The 16,739-nt window shown below is 37.3% G+C and overlaps 7 protein-coding genes and 11 long non-coding RNA genes across 18 annotated transcripts; 10 read left to right on the forward strand and 8 right to left on the reverse strand.

The window, feature by feature from the left end:
* Positions 1 to 17: 17 nt before the first annotated feature.
* Positions 18 to 2,103, reverse strand: alp7 (kinetochore-associated protein Alp7). The gene has a single exon (NM_001020249.3). It carries the CDS (start codon positions 1,811 to 1,813, stop codon positions 389 to 391), a length of 1,425 nt encoding a protein of 474 aa, NP_594820.1. The 5' UTR covers positions 1,814 to 2,103; the 3' UTR covers positions 18 to 388.
* SPOM_SPNCRNA.4246 lies at positions 406 to 682 on the forward strand. The gene has a single exon (NR_193607.1). It is a non-coding gene; the product is annotated as a non-coding RNA (long non-coding RNA).
* SPOM_SPNCRNA.4247 lies at positions 858 to 2,040 on the forward strand. Its single transcript, NR_193608.1, has one exon. It is a non-coding gene; the product is annotated as a non-coding RNA (long non-coding RNA).
* A 137-nt stretch (positions 2,104 to 2,240) lies between the features above and the next one.
* ppk16 (serine/threonine protein kinase Ppk16) lies at positions 2,241 to 4,705 on the forward strand. The gene is made up of 4 exons (NM_001020250.3): positions 2,241 to 2,312; positions 2,360 to 2,453; positions 2,521 to 2,570; positions 2,739 to 4,705. The coding sequence occupies exons 1-4, from the start codon at positions 2,289 to 2,291 to the stop codon at positions 4,587 to 4,589; spliced, it is 2,019 nt and encodes a 672-aa protein (NP_594821.1). The 5' UTR covers positions 2,241 to 2,288; the 3' UTR covers positions 4,590 to 4,705.
* On the reverse strand, positions 2,398 to 3,528 carry SPOM_SPNCRNA.4248. Its single transcript, NR_193609.1, has one exon. It is a non-coding gene; the product is annotated as a non-coding RNA (long non-coding RNA).
* On the reverse strand, positions 4,109 to 4,414 carry SPOM_SPNCRNA.4249. Its single transcript, NR_193610.1, has one exon. It is a non-coding gene; the product is annotated as a non-coding RNA (long non-coding RNA).
* On the reverse strand, positions 4,634 to 6,496 carry ytm1 (ribosome biogenesis protein Ytm1). The gene is made up of 2 exons (NM_001020251.3): positions 6,325 to 6,496; positions 4,634 to 5,962 (listed from the first exon to the last, which is right to left on the reverse strand). Exons 1-2 carry the CDS (start codon positions 6,473 to 6,475, stop codon positions 4,791 to 4,793), a joined length of 1,323 nt encoding a protein of 440 aa, NP_594822.1. The 5' UTR covers positions 6,476 to 6,496; the 3' UTR covers positions 4,634 to 4,790.
* SPOM_SPNCRNA.4250 lies at positions 4,769 to 6,043 on the forward strand. Its single transcript, NR_193611.1, has one exon. It is a non-coding gene; the product is annotated as a non-coding RNA (long non-coding RNA).
* SPOM_SPNCRNA.4251 lies at positions 6,217 to 6,708 on the forward strand. Its single transcript, NR_193612.1, has one exon. It is a non-coding gene; the product is annotated as a non-coding RNA (long non-coding RNA).
* Positions 6,709 to 6,963: 255 nt separating this feature from the next.
* Positions 6,964 to 8,424, forward strand: pxr1 (PINX1 family ribosome biogenesis protein). Its single transcript, NM_001020252.3, has one exon. The coding sequence runs from the start codon at positions 7,425 to 7,427 to the stop codon at positions 8,277 to 8,279; it is 855 nt and encodes a 284-aa protein (NP_594823.1). The 5' UTR covers positions 6,964 to 7,424; the 3' UTR covers positions 8,280 to 8,424.
* On the reverse strand, positions 7,405 to 9,122 carry SPOM_SPNCRNA.1042. The gene has a single exon (NR_149885.1). It is a non-coding gene; the product is annotated as a non-coding RNA (long non-coding RNA).
* A 176-nt stretch (positions 9,123 to 9,298) lies between these two features.
* Positions 9,299 to 9,943, reverse strand: SPOM_SPNCRNA.4252. The gene has a single exon (NR_193613.1). It is a non-coding gene; the product is annotated as a non-coding RNA (long non-coding RNA).
* Positions 9,306 to 13,684, forward strand: nup155 (nucleoporin, WD repeat Nup155). The gene is made up of 3 exons (NM_001020253.3): positions 9,306 to 9,482; positions 9,534 to 9,638; positions 9,695 to 13,684. The coding sequence occupies exons 1-3, from the start codon at positions 9,350 to 9,352 to the stop codon at positions 13,402 to 13,404; spliced, it is 3,948 nt and encodes a 1,315-aa protein (NP_594824.1). The 5' UTR covers positions 9,306 to 9,349; the 3' UTR covers positions 13,405 to 13,684.
* Positions 10,299 to 11,135, reverse strand: SPOM_SPNCRNA.4253. The gene has a single exon (NR_193614.1). It is a non-coding gene; the product is annotated as a non-coding RNA (long non-coding RNA).
* Positions 13,577 to 15,537, reverse strand: rmt1 (protein arginine N-methyltransferase Rmt1). The gene is made up of 9 exons (NM_001020254.4): positions 15,400 to 15,537; positions 15,318 to 15,321; positions 15,039 to 15,051; positions 14,756 to 14,870; positions 14,612 to 14,677; positions 14,267 to 14,561; positions 13,880 to 14,214; positions 13,694 to 13,833; positions 13,577 to 13,644 (listed from the first exon to the last, which is right to left on the reverse strand). The coding sequence occupies exons 1-9, from the start codon at positions 15,445 to 15,447 to the stop codon at positions 13,638 to 13,640; spliced, it is 1,023 nt and encodes a 340-aa protein (NP_594825.2). The 5' UTR covers positions 15,448 to 15,537; the 3' UTR covers positions 13,577 to 13,637.
* On the forward strand, positions 14,177 to 15,435 carry SPOM_SPNCRNA.4254. The gene has a single exon (NR_193615.1). It is a non-coding gene; the product is annotated as a non-coding RNA (long non-coding RNA).
* Positions 15,538 to 15,724: 187 nt separating the features above from the next.
* Positions 15,725 to 16,292, forward strand: rpl31 (60S ribosomal protein eL31). Its single transcript, NM_001020255.3, has 2 exons — positions 15,725 to 15,890; positions 16,011 to 16,292. The coding sequence occupies exons 1-2, from the start codon at positions 15,744 to 15,746 to the stop codon at positions 16,203 to 16,205; spliced, it is 342 nt and encodes a 113-aa protein (NP_594826.1). The 5' UTR covers positions 15,725 to 15,743; the 3' UTR covers positions 16,206 to 16,292.
* Positions 16,293 to 16,339: 47 nt separating this feature from the next.
* SPOM_SPNCRNA.258 lies at positions 16,340 to 16,690 on the forward strand. The gene has a single exon (NR_150671.1). It is a non-coding gene; the product is annotated as a non-coding RNA (long non-coding RNA).
* The last annotated feature ends 49 nt before the right edge of the window (positions 16,691 to 16,739 follow it).

Genomic DNA, 16,739 nt, shown 5'->3' on the forward strand with positions numbered 1-16,739 from the left:
TTTATTAAATAAATGCACCGTTTTCTAATGTATGTATGTGAGAAATTAGCCTTGAGATTGGCTCCAGTTTTGATTCTATCTATAATACAAATAAAAGAAGAAAGAGTGGATATGCAATTTATATTAGGTTGTATATCGAACTGTTATGATGTATAAATATACGAAAATTGGTAGATAATGTATAACCATAAAAGAAGGCTTAATTAATGGAAATCAAAAGAATTCGGGTTGTATTCATGAAACTGGGGTCATCAATATGAAACTAAATTAATCATGAGAATACAGAAGTGGTTTGGATAAAGGAAACGGCATCAATACATTAGCAATACTCTATCAAAAAAAAAAAAAAAATTATGGAGATTGTTTTTATCAAAAATGAAAGCGCAGATCATGATTTTTGCTCCAAATTCAGTTGATCCATTGCAATTACCAAGTCCTCGCTCATTTGTATCAACTGTTGTCGTTCCTCCCTTTCGACCCGGAGCTCTTCTTGAAGCGCTTGCAGTTGTAAACGAAGTGTTTCCAAATCACCTGTCTGTTGTGATTGTTGTTGCATTAGTAACTTATCACTCTTCGCCATATCAGCTTTAAAATTGTTCAAAAAATCTGACATATCTTGGCGCTCTTGAATGGCTTTCTCCAGCTGTTTTTGGAGAGTCTGATTGTCTGCTTTCAATGCTCGCCTTTCTTCCTCCCAGTTACTGTTGGATATTTTTGGAGCATTAGGAGCAGTACCGATTTGATTTTGAAGCTCCTGTATAGTTGCCTCGTATTTTCGAGCATAATTGGCTTTGAAAGCATTAATTTTCTGAGTGTGCTTGGCTGAGTACTGAGCATGTAAATCTTCAGCAACTTTTTCCATGCGTTCTTGAATTAACTTGTCAACTTCCTCTTGAGTATATTTACCTCTCTGAAGAGCTAATGTCTCTTCATTATGCCCTTCAACAAGTCTCATGTTGGTATCCTTTGTGGAGGGACTAGTCGATGCTTTTCCAGATCTAAGTTGCTGAAGTTGGTCATTAACGGCAATCAATTGTCCCGAAACATTGACGATTGTATTTTGGAGTACGGAAATTTCATGATAAGTGCCAGCAAGTTTGGCTTTGTAGCCCTCTATTTCAGCTTCGTATTTCGCTTGCTGCTTTTGAGTGGAATTAATTGGGTATTGAGTAGGTATATCGGCCTGTGAAGTTGATGGTGTAGCAGAGTTGCGAATGTTGTCTTTCAAATGCACTGGTGGGTTCAACGGCGCCGTATTAGTTTGACGTGGGAAGCTTCCGTTTGAAAGCACTGGGGGCCTAGAACTAGCTGATGTTTGCAAAGATGATGAATGACTGTATGCAAAATTAGATGGAGCGGTATTTAAAGAGCCTCGTTGGGAGGCCGCATTGGACGATGAAAATAAAGAAGGATTCTTCGGCGTCAAAATAGATTCTACATTTCTTTTTCTATGCTTAAATTCTGGCGTTTTATGCTGTGACAAAGGATGGGATATGGGATGCATCGGTCTAGGGGTTCCTGAAAAATCAAAAGATTTATTCAACTCTAAGGCTTGTAGTCGATCGCTTACTCGCTTATTAAGAGTATCCTTTAAATTCAGCTGTGGATTGGGTTTAGAAGTTAACTTAGGGAATAATTTAGGGGCAGGCATGGATTCCTCTGAACTTCGTTGAGCTGGAGGAATCAATGATTCTGAAGAGGCACCTTGCCTTTTTTCATGAAAACCCGTATGATCAGTTTCATTTGTCCCAATACTAGATGAGGAGGGAGACCTCCTACTGTAATCTGTAGAGCTCGAAACGATATCACTCATTTTCGGTTATGACTTTTTAAAATCGTCAAACGATATAAAGAACTAACAGATATATGAAATATAAATACACAAGAAAATCCTTTTTCAAATATTTTACAGCTGGTATTATCGTTTCAAAGTTAACGATCAGTAGCTAACTTTTATTTTTACTTTTTGAAAACTGGTCAGATGTCCGCCTACGTAGAACAATGGTTCAATAACAAACTTGAGTCATACAATGCCCAATAAATAACCCCTTATTGCCCTCAATTCTTCGTCTTGATTCAACACTAGGCGTACAATGGTGGTGTAAATAAAAGGCACATACATACTGGTTTACACTGAGTAAGGAGAGAGTGGGAAGAGTTCACCGAGCTCTCGGTGAATTTTCGGTAGCTTGTTCTCCGAAGCCTTTGTAATAACACCAAAGTATCCTACTGTAAACACTAAACAATTTGCAAGTCAACCTTTGATATTATGTGTGCCAAATTTTAGTATGAAGAAAAATGAAAAGGCAAACGTATGTATATGAAAAGAGGGAAATCGTGATTATCTAATGAATGGCAGATATCGGCCTCATACAATGACCTAATTGCAACAATTTGCAATCCTCGTATCTCTGATGTCGGTACATATCGCATTGAGAGTGTTGTCGGTGAAGGTACGATACTTTTGTGTTATTGTGAACGCTCAATACTGGACGGCTATCTAACAAGCATGGGTTGTAGGCAGCTTTGGAAAAGTTTATTTGGCAGCTCATTTACTGACAAATACAAAGGTATGGGTTATTCAAAGATTACTATGTCTCTAAGTTATAAAAAGAAGAATAAACGGCTCGTAAATTGCGAATATTGACCGTTCCAAAGTCGGTTGATTACATTATGAGAATGATAAACGTTTTATTCATCAATAAATTGATTGTACCTTGCTAACATTTTTATTAAAGGTTGTCCTGAAATCATCTTGCAGGAAACAAGCGATTATCCTTGCTCGAGAAATTCATCATCATCGGCGTCTTCTTCATCCAAACATCACGAGGCTTTATGAAGTAGTATGCACCGAAGACCGAATTTATCTTGCCATGGAGTATTGTCCAAATGGTGAATTGTATGACTGGGTAGCGAGAGAAAAAAGGCTGGATGAAAAGACCACTTGCCGTATCATGTGGCAGCTATGCTGTGCTATTCAGTATTTACATAGACAAGGCTGTGTTCACCGTGACCTTAAACTCGAAAATATTTTTCTAGATAAAGCCTACAATGTTAAGCTTGGAGACTTTGGGTTTTCTAGAGATTCTGATTGTTCCCGTAGAACATTTATGAACACACGTTGTGGTACAGTTGCTTATTGTGCTCCGGAGCTAGTACAGGGCCATAAATATATTGGTGAATGCGTTGATATATGGTCTCTGGGTATAATTATGTACGCTCTCTTAATAGGAAGGCTCCCGTTCGACGAGGACGATGTATCTTTAACTGAGCAAAAAATTATCAATGAATGTCCTCAATATCCTGAAACACTCTCCAAAAACTCTTCAAGCTTGTTGAAATCCCTCCTTTGCAAGGATTACCGACTTCGACCCTCTATCGATCAAATCATCTCTCACCCCTATTTCAAGGAAAATGGATATCATTCATCTTCTATTCGAGACCCAAGGCCTTCCTCGAAAGCAGAGGAAAAAGTTCGTAAAAGGCTTGAATTTGTTGGTGTTGACATGGATCAACTTAATGCCAGCATCTCACAACAGCGCTGTGACATGTTCTATGGATGGTGGCTTTTATTACTAGAAAAAGAAATGCGTAAGGAAAACAAAAAAAAGAAAGGTTTGTTTCATTTACATAAAGGTTCATCTTCGGCTGTACACATAGCTCCAGCAACTCCATCATTAAAAACCGCTCAAGTTTCTGTTATGTCCAACAATCAGGATTCTTTAAAAAGTCGGCATACATCGTCAGATTCAAGTAATTCTTTGCTTTCTACATTTCGTAGTTGGTTATTCGATCCTAAACAAAAGCATACTGCTGATACGTTAAGCTCATCAGCAATTAGACCAAGAACACCTAGTCCTTCGGCTGAAAACTATTTAACTCAAGAAAATTTTGATTCCGATAATTTATCTGAGTCTTTAGACAATTCAGTTGAGAACCTTACCGTGTTTCCTTCGATTAACAGTTTTGGAAGAAGACACTCAAATCTTCCTCAAACAACGCACGTTGATACAGGTGAGCAAAACACACCATTCACTCCTCCTCTTTTAAAAACGGTAAACCTCGACGGTAATAAAGACTTTACCTTCCCCTCGAACTCTCAAAATAGCCCTTCTAAAAGTTCGAACCTCTCAATTAATATTGATATTCCACCTTCTCCTCTGCAAAATACTGTCATATCTCCCCAGCCGACTCGACGATCACGAACTCCCATACGCAGCTTGTCTGGGCGTTCTTCCGTTGCTTCTTCGAGGAATTCATCCCGTACTAGATCCTATTCAAACGTCTCTTCTGCATCTTCAAATTCTTTAATTTCTATTATTTCATCTAAACCTTCCAGTTCGACCGTTCAAAGGCAAACACCTTTTCATTCTCCTTTTGAACGATTGCACAAAAGTTTCCATTTTCCTTCCGGAGAGCCATTTAACACTCGTATAAATGCTACTGCAATTTTTACAGTTGGTTCTGGTAGAAAAAACCCGCAATCATCTTCCTCTCTGATGTTTAATCAAAGCTCAGTCAAAGAGGAAGAGGAGCCGGAAGAAACCAGTTTTTCAGACTCTTCAAAACATTTCACAGACTTGCTCTGAAGCTTAAGTTTATTACACGATTACTAAGCTACGTGGTGTGTATAATTTGAATTATTAACTTATTTTGCTTTAATAAAGTGTTCTCTTAAATAATTTAATCAAACTTTTAATCTCTAGTAGTAATGACCTTGTTCCTTAACTTATCCCGCTTGTACCACACTAAATCATAATCTGTCAATTTTTTTTATGCTACATCTTTTTTCATTCGCTTTTTCCAAAGGATGAGGATTGATTGATTTGAAGTTGTTTGTCAGTACCTCCCGTAACAATACCAATGGATTTATTCCAATCAACAGCGAAAAGTTTATCCCACTGAGAGCCTGTTTTTTCTGCTCTAGAAATTGTGTAAATACTGCCGGATGTAGCACGGACATCCCAAACACGACAAGTGTTATCGTGAGAGACGGATGCAAACATATAGGGATTTTCTGGGCTTGCCGATAATCCGGAAACTAAATTCTTGTGGCCGGATAAAGTATGACTCACAATTTTGTCGCTTCCCGCTCGAGGGTCGTGAACAACAATGTGTCGCGCAGAGGAACCACAAATGACTAAGTGTAGGTCAGTAAGTTTTTCCACGCATAAAAGAGGAGCTTTGGTTATCTTGGAATCAACATTTTGCCCAGTAATGAGATCCCAAGTCTTAATTGTGTGATCTTGGCCTACGGAATATGCAACACTTGGATCATCAGAAAAGACGATATCCATCACCGGTCCAGTATGCCCCTCACAAAGGATCAGCGGAGAGCGAGCCCCAGCTTGAGGTGTGAATTCTGCATTTTTGCGACGTCTCTTTTTAGATATAGACGAGGAAAAGGACTCGAGGGTAGTCTCAGGAGACCTTTCAAAATCCCAAATTCCGACAGTATTATCCGCAGAAGCAGAAATAAAAACGCTTGAAGATTCTAAGGATCGTACGCGCTCAACTATATCCTTGTGCCCTACGAAAAGAGTTTGAAGGATACCGGAGCTTTTCTTTTCAGCATCCAACATTGATTCTGGCTCTTCGATCACCCAATGAAAAATTTTTTGATCAAGTGAAGCAGTGAGAAAACTTTGATTAGGTATATGCCAGGATGCACTTTTTAAAGATGATCCACATCCAGTTGATTGAAATTTTATTTCACCACTTTTATCCCAAACACGAGCTATCCCATCGTATGAAGAAGTAAGAATGGTATCTGAGGTTAGTTGAATACCAGAAATCCAATCGTCATGAGAGAAAGAAGCTAAATATGCAGGTGGTAATGTAGATTGGATATATTCAATATCAAGAATCGACTCCGTAGACAATCCGTTTTGAACTATGTACTCATCGAGAGTAGTTTTTAACAGCTGACCCTGAACCAAAAAATCAAAGGGTGTTGGCTTTTCTAGTAAAGTTAGTAAGGAAATAAATTAAATTAACTAAAAAATCGCAAAATTGTATAGCAATGAAGCAAAACGAGGATGAAAGGTAAAAGAGACAAAAAAATAAAAAAAGGGCTTTTAGTAATGCATCTTCAAGAATTTTACAAAATTTTAAGAAAGGCGTGAAAAAGAACACTAGAGTAACTCTTAGATTCGAGAAGCCCCCATTTGATTCTCGCCAACAAATTTCAGCTTCTACACAGTTTTATAGTAATTGGGCCTTGCATGAGACCAGCTATTCTATTGCTTCAAATTTTCTTCAAGTTGGTTGAATTATGCGACTTTTCTCCTGCTTTGACCCAGTATGTGTTAACTGAAAACATACCTGTTTTTAGAAGATGATTTACAATTTGAGATAAGCCGTACCGCTTTAAAGATGTAGGAACAAAAATCGGCGTGTCACCAACAGCTAAATCCTCATTTCTAGTAGTAAAACGGACTTGAACTTGGCCTGAAGGAGCGCTTTGGGCATCCATTCTGTTGTTGGTGGAAGGAGTGTCGAAAAGATCAAAATTTCCAGTACCAAAAAAATGAGGATAATGACTTTTGGCTGAATTGATCAAGATGTTACGAGACTGTTTTTTAAGAATTTTCAAGTTTAATCAACCCAATTCGTATTCATCGATAGCGGTCCTAATTCAGCTTTTTTTTTTGAGTAGAAAAGTAACAGTTGAACAAAATCTAAGAATAACAAAAATAATATTAGAAGATTTAAAGTATGCTTTAAAAGTAAAAGGATAAACTTTTTTAAAGCTTATTTTTTTCCAGAGTATGCTCGAATTGTAAGATTTAACGTCTTTTGAAATACTTCTTTTAAAACGACTTAAATGATGATTTGACCGGTATTATTTACAGCTCATTATAACATTGTAATTTTTTGGAATGCTTTCACGTTATTTGAAAGAAGATTTCAATTATGCCTTTGAAAGCATCTATAGCGCTTTTAACACATAGCCGGTTTACCAACTGCATATATTCCCTTCTTGAGCCCACCACTTTTCAAGAAATTCCAAGAACCAGTACTTTTCTTTTTTAAAACTTAATAAAGATCTATCAATTTATCCTTTTTCACCAATTTGAGTGCAATACTCGAGAAATTTTGGAGAGTTTCTCAATTAGCGAGAAGACTTTGTTTAGATCGTTGATTTATCGTGTGTTTATATTTTTATAAAAGAAGAGGAGACTCAATTGATTCTATCCTCGAAAAAGGTTTTATTTTGGGAAAGAATTCATCGGTTCTAGGATTTGGTGGGATTTTAGGACTCAGGCTGCTACATATTTTTATGTATATTACTTTGCGCTGTTCGCAATTTTAATTATTTCTTACAATTGATTACTTCTTATAATTTATTCTCATTCTTTTTTGTCCTCTCACATATTGATCGTCGATAAAAAAAAAATTTTATTGAAGATTAACAGGACATCATGGGTTTGGCTGGTGTAAAAAAGAAACAACAGATTGGTGTGGATCCTCGGAATTCTAAATGGGCAAAAGATACAAATAGATTGGGATTTAAGCTTTTATCCTCCTACGGTTGGGTGAATGGTAATGGCTTGGGTGAAAAGCAACATGGTCGCATTCATAACATCAAGGTCAGCCTAAAAGATGATACACTGGGAATTGGAGCCAAAGCAACTAACGATCTTGAATGGAGCGGTTTAGGTGAATTCAACGCTATTTTTGGTCGACTTAACGGCGATGAGTCTGCGTATGGTGTCTATGCTGAGAAAGCAAAGGTGCAGCAACTAACATACGAGAGACAGAGTGCGAATGAGAAGGGTTTAAAATCACTTGAGCTATCCAGACGATTTGTTTTGGGTGGGACGTTTACTAGTGAATTTTCTGAATGGATGCAAAAAGCAGAGGAGGATGAGGATCGTGTATGTGAAGATGCGTCTTCATCCGATGAAGCTAAGCGTGAAAAAAGAAAGAAGCACTCTTCTAAGAAGAAAAGTAAGAAAAAGACCTCTACTGGTTCGGCTCTTGATCCTAAAAAGTTGGAAAAAATAACGAAGAAGAAGAAAAAAGAGCACAAGAAAAAGGATAAGGAAAGTTCTTCAAAAAAGAGAAAATCAGGCTCAAGCGACAAAGAAGAGAAAAAGAAAAAGAAAATAAAATTAAAGGATAAACCAGAGTCCACTTCCTCTGTCGAGAAGGTCAAAGAAGGCAACCGACCCGCTAGCATTCATTTCCATACCAGAAGAAAATTTTTGGCACAAAAGCGAGCAGCAGTAAGCGACCCAGTTGCTTTAAGGGAGATTTTAGGTATTAAAGGTTAGGAAGTGACTTCTTTTGCTATTTTTCTAACTTGCGGAATATAATAAACGAGTCTTAGAAGTTATGGGTATACAATACTTTAAGAGGAAGGGTTTGTCGGTTTTTTAATCTATGTCTTAATAGAAGGTAATATTTAGTTGATTTTGGAAGAAATTGCTGGATTCGGGCTTGTAATTTCGAAAAGCTACTTATGTCGTATTGTAATCAGCTATTGAGAGTAATCGCGTTCGTATTTTATGACTCTGGTTTGTGTAATACGGGATTTTAGGTAAAAATATTGACGACTTCATCCTGAAAGTTTTACATTACTAAACATTCATTAAAGTTACGATAATCATTTACACACATACCAATCGAAGTATCTCATATGCCATACAAAGAATTAGTTAAAAATAACATTTCTATTAAGCTATGGAGATCGGAAGGCTATTCCTCCATCACTAAAACTCTGGTTATATTCACATGCATTAAATTGCACGTTTCCATACAAAAGGAAGTCTAAAAAGAAAACTACTCGAGCTAGTACAACCACCAATTTAAAAGTAGATCTCCTGCTAGAGAAAGTTAGTATAGTTCAGTAAAAATAGAATAGTATGTGAATACAGAAAAATCACAGTAATGCTCAGCAATATATATCTACTATCTTTTCCCGATTTTTTTTCAACATAATTAAATCTGTTGTCCCTATCAAGAAATCATCTTCGCAACTGTCTTTTTTCTTAAATTATGTATTGCACTTACACATGATTAACAATTACAATTTCAACCGCAATATTATTGCGTTGTTCTTATAAACTCATTGTTGAAGTATATGGTTAATATCAAACTGCTACGGCGCTTCAGAGAATTTATAGTGCTACTCAAAAAGAATAACTGAGTGAAGTGGGAACATCGTATTTTTAAATGTGTCTTTTAGTATTTTTCCTATTGTTTTATGTTTCTAAAACTTGCTAGATGAAAACTTCAAGCAACTAACTTCTGGCATACGTGTTTGTACCAACGAATACCTTGCCTGGTCGAAACGCACCAGCAGCCAACATTTCCAGCTGTCCTTCATTTGGAGCTTGGGAAAATGGACATCAATGATCCATCATTTTCATCGACTGAAAATGGTATTTATGAACTTCTATCACGTGGCTATGCTGCGATTGAAGCTGCAACGGAGCGTGATTTAAAATTGCCAGAGTTAGGAGACATTATTGGTCGTATGTTGAAGCAGGTTTGATCAATTCTGAAGGCTAATTATTTTTTTTTAGAAGTACACGCTCCAGAATACATATCACAAGTTCTGAGTGGTTGGAAGCCGTTTTACCTTCGTTCTGTTGTAAATATTCCTGACCGTATATTTGAACAATACAATCGTAAGTAAACGAACTTTATGCGCCTTGGTAACTTTTCTAACTTATCATCGGTTTAGGTACGGAATGTTTTACTCAAATGGGGCTTTTTGCTGAAATCCAACGTGCTTGGATAACTGTGGACAACCGTTTGTTCTTATGGGATTATCTTTCGGGTCAAAACTTTCAAGCTTACGAAGATTTATCTCATACCATTGTCAATGTAAAGTTAGTGAGACCAAAGGCCAATGTTTTCGTCTCGGAAATCCAGCATTTACTCGTAATAGCAACTTCACAAGAAATGCTCTTATTAGGTGTTACAATCGATGAGAAAACTGGTGAATTATCCTTCTTCTCAACTGGTATCCAAATATCTGTTCAAGGGATTAATGTTAATTGTATCGTTTCTTCGGAGGATGGACGTATTTTTTTTTCCGGAAACAAAGATCCCAATTTGTATGAATTTTCTTACCAACTCGAAGAAGGCTGGTTTTCTCGTAGATGCAGCAAAATTAATATTACCGGTTCTGTTTTTGATAATTTTATTCCTTCTTTCTTTTCTTTTGGTACTCATGGTGATGGCATCAAGCAGATTGCTGTTGATGACTCCCGTAGCTTGCTTTATGTTTTGCGAGAGACCTCTTCTGTTTCTTGTTATGAACTTACGAAAAACGGCGTAAATCGTTGTGTCTTTTATTCTTTCAGCTCTATGATCTCTCAAGCTCAAATGCTAAATGCAACCTCTCCCTTATTGGATCCTCGGACTACTCAAATAGTTTCCATAGTTCCTATTCCAGCATATGAATCACAGCAAATATACTGTGTCGCAATTACCTCTACAGGATGTCGGTTTTACATGAGAGGTGGCCGGGGCCCCATTTCTCACTATGCACCGTCTAATTCGACTTTGTCGTCCACACCTCCTAGTACTTTACAACTTACTTTCGTTCGTTTTCCTCCTCCTATGCAAGTGGAGAATTATGCCTCTTCCCGCAATTATCCTGCTAACCCTTTCTTCCTGCAAAATCAATCTACATCTCAACAACAACCTGAAAGGTCAAGTGCTGTAAAAACTACTCCTATGAAATGTTCTTCTCTGAGTAATATTTATACATCCGATTTGTTTTTCGCCATAAGCTCCTCCAATACGAATGAGGGCGACGTCGTCTGTTGTACTGCTCCTGAAGTTGGTAGAATTGCCAATGCTTGGCAGAGTGGTACGCAACCGTCTCTCATAGAGTCTTCCATGTACGTTCCTATTAAGGGTTTTGTACAAGATATTAAATGCATTCAAAATTCTCGAGAACGCAATGAGTTGGTTTCTCAATTTAACACACCTCCTCCTACTTTTGCCATACTTACGAATACAGGGGTTTACGTGGTAGTTCATCGTCGTCCGATCGATGTCCTCGCTTCTGCTATTCGTATGGGACCTTCCCTATCGTCCGGAATCGATGGCCAAGTTCAACTGTTTTTTGAGAGTGTTGGTCGCGCTGAAGGTTGTGCAACTTGTTTGGGTATTGTAAGTGGATGTCTTGATCAGGGGGATTTTAGTCATGCTGCAGCAAACTTCTCTGGCTCCACTACTAAACTTGCACAAGCGGATCTTTTGGACATAGTAAAGAAATATTATATTGAGTTTGGCGGTAAAGCTTTTATTGATCAATCTCGCTATAACAACCAGTATGATTCTTCTTCTTTAGAATTCGTTCGTTTGTCTGGTTGTCATGATGGTTTGGCGTCCTCCATTTCGCGTATTATTAGAAATGTTTGGAAAAATCATGTCATTATAGCTAAAAAAATGCAAAATAAACGTATCCATTACGCGCCCGCATTTAACGCTACTGAAATTTTAAAAATACAATCTGGCTTGTTATATTTATCTACGTTCCTTGAAAATAACAAAAGTTTTATTGAAGGCCTTAATAGCCCAAATACCCTCATCGGCTCATCCAATGTTGCTGATGAAATTGCTGTACAAGCTGAACATAGAGCTTTGTCTGCATTGCTCTTGGTCCTCCAACAAATTGTTGAGGGGATATCGTTTTTGTTATTCTTAAACGATACCGGTGTATCCGATTTTCATGAAATTGTTTCTTCTACCTCCATTGATATTCAAAAATCGTGTTCAAACATGACCTTTGGTGAGTTTTTTACTTCGAAACGGGGTCGAGAAGTAACTAAGGAACTCGTAAATTCTCTTGTCAATAGGCATCTGCAGTCTGGAGGGAATATTGATATGGTTAGTCAGCTTTTACGTAAAAAGTGTGGAAGTTTTTGCAGCGCTGATGATGTTTTAATTTTTAAAGCCGTGGAGTCTTTAAAAAAGGCTAAGGATACGGTCGACATTGAAGAGCGACAATCTCTTATAGAGTTATCCTACACCCTCTTTAAAAAGGCTGCACATGTCTTTACTCCCGAAGACCTTCGTTTAGCAGTTGAGGAATACAAGTCTTTGAACGCCTATACAACCGCGGTAAACTTAGCATTACACGTAGCAAGTGCGAGAGACGATCGAAATCAAGCTTTGTCTTACCTTGTCGATGGAATGCCTGAGAACGATCCTAGGCGTGAACCTTTCGAGAGCCGTACAAAGTGTTATTCGTACATTTTTGAGATTTTGGATTCTTTGGAATCTCAAATGTCAAATGATTCGAGTGCAATTAAGGTTGATGTATACGATACTATACAGCGTTCAAAGGATGAACTTTTTCATTATTGCTTTTATGATTGGTATTCATTTAAGGGGCTTACAGATCGCTTGATTGAGATAGATTCCCCTTACATACAGAGTTATCTGGAACGTAACAGCACCAAAGACATGAAAATTGCTGACTTACTATGGCAGTATTATGCTAAACGAGAACAGTATTATCAAGCTTCAATAGTCTTGTATGATTTGGCTACTACCCACCTTGCATTTAGCCTTGAACAACGCATTGAATATCTTACACGAGCCAAAGGTTTTGGTAGCTGCCACGTCCCTAATTCTCTTAGGCATAAAATGAATAAGGTTATGCTTAGTGTACTAGAGCAGCTAGACGTTGCTAGTATCCAAGATGATGTTTTAATAGCAATCCGTGGTGATATGCGTATTCCTACTTCAAAAAGAGAAGAATTGAGCAAACAATTGGATGGGGAAATTATACCCCTTAGCGATTTATTTAATAATTATGCTGATCCTCTGGGTTACGGTGAGATATGCTTGTCCATATTTCAGTGTGCTGATTACAGAGGAATTAACGAAATCTTAAACTGTTGGGAGTCTATTATTAAAACTACTCATGAGAATGCTATAATATCACCAGTTGGGTCATCCCCTGTCGAAGCAGTTTCCTCTACATTAAAAAATTTGACGCTGAGATTTTCACAATCTGAAAACGTTTTCCCTATTGAGCAAATAATTGACATTACTGAAAGATATGCGTTTGATCAACAAGGTGAAGCGGTAGCTACTGGTTGGGTTATTGATACATTCTTGGGAGCCGGCGTTTCTCATGAATTAATATTTATTGTACTAAACCAGCTCTACGATCGCAGAGAAAAGCCTTGGCAAGGAAAAGATAGGCTTTTTTTCCTAATAAAAGAAGTTACCCATCTATTAAAATTATGGCATGAAGTGAGTGTAAGAGCCGGAGTTGCTCAAACCTCCAAACCCAGTTTTGATGCTCCTCTTGTTTTGGAAGCAATAGAGAAATACAAAAATGCGCTAGGTGCACCCGATACTGCCACGAAAAGTTGCAAAGAAAATTTAATATCTTTAGATTCTGAAATTCGTCAGACATACTAGTGAAAAGATAGCTTTTTATAACAACATTTTTTAAAAAGATGGTGTTTGGTATTTAATAAATGCAATGATTATATTGGATGGATTTGAAACCTTCACATAATTGGATGTTGTTAACTATCGCTATGACTGTTACATATAAAAAAACAATTTAGAAAATACTCTTTTACAGCACTTGCAATGATAAATGTGTGATTAGAAACTAAAAAACCTAAATCCTTTTTTTTTTGTAAAATTTAACACCTGCCAAAGTTAGTAATTTAAGTGTGATAAATGACTATGAATAGCTTACATTCTATAAGAAAGGTCTTCTGAAACAGGCTCGCGATTTGGCTCACGTGGATTGAAAGTGTATGAAATATCAATATCAAGTTCGCGGTGGTTTCCTTCTGCAGGTTTGCAAGTAATTGTACCTCTAATGTATTCACCGGCCTATAGAAGTGGTGTTAGTAAATCTTGTAAAAGAGAAAAAATGTACCTTTACAGTGAGATCCTTATGAGTATAGAAAACAGTTTGTTTCCAATGAGTGTAACGGGAGAATGGGCCGGTACTAAACTTAATAGGTTTATGACAAGCGGAAAATTCGATGTCAAACCACGCAAGGAAAGCATGAACGAAATCGTTGCGAGTAGCGGTTATTTCAAAGGGAGAGGAAAATGCGAGGTCTTCTTTTTTCACAGTTTTTAAATCTAAATCAAGAATTACACAACTATTGGTATTGACGGCTATGCGATCAACCGTATCAACCAAAGGTTCTTTCCAGACATCCTTTTTTATGGGAGAAAAATCAAAACCGTAAACGTCGTCCCAAACTGAGAAATGAATGGTTAGAAAGATACCGACAGATACTTAACTTAAACTTACATCCAATTTTTTCAGATTTGTAATCAGCATCTTCGATGGCTGCTAGTTGAATCTGGGCGCGATCGGGGAATAGAAGACCATCAGGTGCAAGATAGCGGTCACGAGCAACGAGAACTGTGTCGAGCATGCTCTCGTAAAGTAAAAAGTAGCCCATCCATTCGGATACAATAATATCTACTTTTTCCACAGGAAGTTGTATTTCTTCCATTTTGCCTTGTATTAGAGTAATACGGTCGGAAAGTTTATTAACTTCAACAATCTGTACAGCTTTGTGGATAATTTCGCTCATGTCAACCTACGTTTCGTTAACAATTTATGCAGGGGAGATAAATGGAATAAACATACACCATATACGTGTTTAGCGCCTGCTCTAGCGCAAAACATGGAAAGAATACCGGTACCACATCCAACCTAACAGGTTAGCAAGCGAAAGAAAAAATATGTAAGTGAAGAAAAACGAGATCTATCCTAAATAACTGGTAAGCATACATCAAGAACAATTTTATCACGAAAGAGATGTGGGTTTTGCATGATTGCGTCGCGATAGGAAAGCGTACGGACATCATCCTTTAACATTTCTTCATGAATTCCCCAATGAGAGTAACTGAAAATTAGTATACTGATCGGATAATCAAAAAATCACAATTCAAGTATTTTAAAAAGATAAAAATTTATAACTCTTGATGACAATTGCCTTCACGAAGAGATCGAAAACCTAATTAAATTGCTTCTACGTCGTTGATTGTTGCGATTAATAAAACAGTAAAAATACCTGTCAAAATAATCTATTTATTAGCAAGGACTGACGGGAAAAGTTAATGTGGTTTAAGTTGGGATTAAAAGTATCTTTTCAACGAATGTCAGATAAACAGAAATAATCAACCTCATTTGGCAAGGTATGTATTAAGAACAGTCATTGACTGACAGACGAATCGTTGAGTCTATGGTTAAGTATAAGCCGGAAGCATATACTTGAGGGAAATGTCCAAATGACTAAACGGACTGAAAACCCGATATCCTACCAACTCAATCACTGAATTAAAAAACTTACAATCCTATGTTTAGTTAATAAAATACTCAACAGTGGAATTGCATCCAGAACAATTAGTATCATCATAGAGCAAAAAACATACCTTGGCAGTCAAGCCAGAATCCGCGCTTTTCTTGGTATTCCCAGGCATTTTCAAATAGTAAGTAATTTAATTTCCAATTCTGGATGCGAAACGCAAAATCACTCAAACTTATGAAAATTGGTAAACGGCTGTCAACACGACCAACTTAGGTCGCTGGAGAGGCCCTAGTTCTTCAAATGGCAGGCTGTTACTTGGGATGTACTTTATGTGCAACACAACGCTAAGGCAGCATAGTGTACGAAAACAACCAGTCCTACCCTACCCTAACAGAAAACGCCGTCACATTTTAAGCAAACGAAACTTTGGATCACTCGGAAACAAACCTGTGCACAAAACCTCTTACAATGGCCAACACTAAGAAGAGCGCTATTAACCAAGTCGTCACTCGTGATTACACGATTCACATGCACAAGAGACTCTACGGAGTTTCTTTCAAGAAGCGTGCTCCTCGTGCCATCAAGGAAATTGTTGCATTCGCCCAAAAGCATATGGTAAGTAAAAAAATAAGTGAGATTAGTATAAAAGTCTTTATATTTCGTATTCATGGCTACAATATTTCCTCCTTTCTTCCTTTCTCAAAATTTCAGTCCTACTAACTGTATTTTTTATAGCAAACCAAGGAGGTCCGCGTCGACCCTTCTTTGAACAAGGAAGTTTGGAAGCGTGGTATCAGAAATGTGCCTCACCGTCTTCGCCTTCGTCTCTCTCGTAAGCGTAGTGACGAGGACGACAAGGCTCTCTACACTTACGTTCAAGCTGTTGACGTTGCCAACCCTAAGATGGAGACCACCGTTGTTGAGGAATAAAATATGTGCGTTTTGATGCACGGTTCTATTTTGATATACCAGTATGCTGATATAATTGTAAATTGAATGGTGATCTGTTATACTCGGCGTATTTGAGTTATTTGTAGTGAGAGGTTGAGCTGTAATGGAAGTGAAAGATTTGTAGTAAATATGGAAAAAGATCGTAGCGGGTTTGAAGGATTCAAAATAAGAGCATATCTAATACCGAGTTACTTAGTTTGACGCACCTTTTAATCCACCAATTGTGAACAAGAAAGCAAGTATAAAGAGTGTAGCTTGTATTGCGAAGACGTTTTTGACAGTGAGCGCTTTTTTAATGCAGTTTTGATATTGACACTGTAGATGCCCATTTAGCTTAAAATCAAATGAATAAGAGAATACAACTTAATATATCTTCAGGATGCGTACCTACAAGTTATTTTTCCTACTCATTGACTGATGATGAAAACAAAGGTTGCAATGCCTTAAAAAAGTGAACCTTCAAAAGTAGCGGAATTATTGTCAATTTATTGTATTATTTAATATTACTATTCT

The sequence above is a fragment of the Schizosaccharomyces pombe genome, assembly GCF_000002945.2.
Source record: "Schizosaccharomyces pombe strain 972h- genome assembly, chromosome: I".
Classification (NCBI taxonomy): Eukaryota; Fungi; Ascomycota; class Schizosaccharomycetes; order Schizosaccharomycetales; family Schizosaccharomycetaceae; genus Schizosaccharomyces; species Schizosaccharomyces pombe.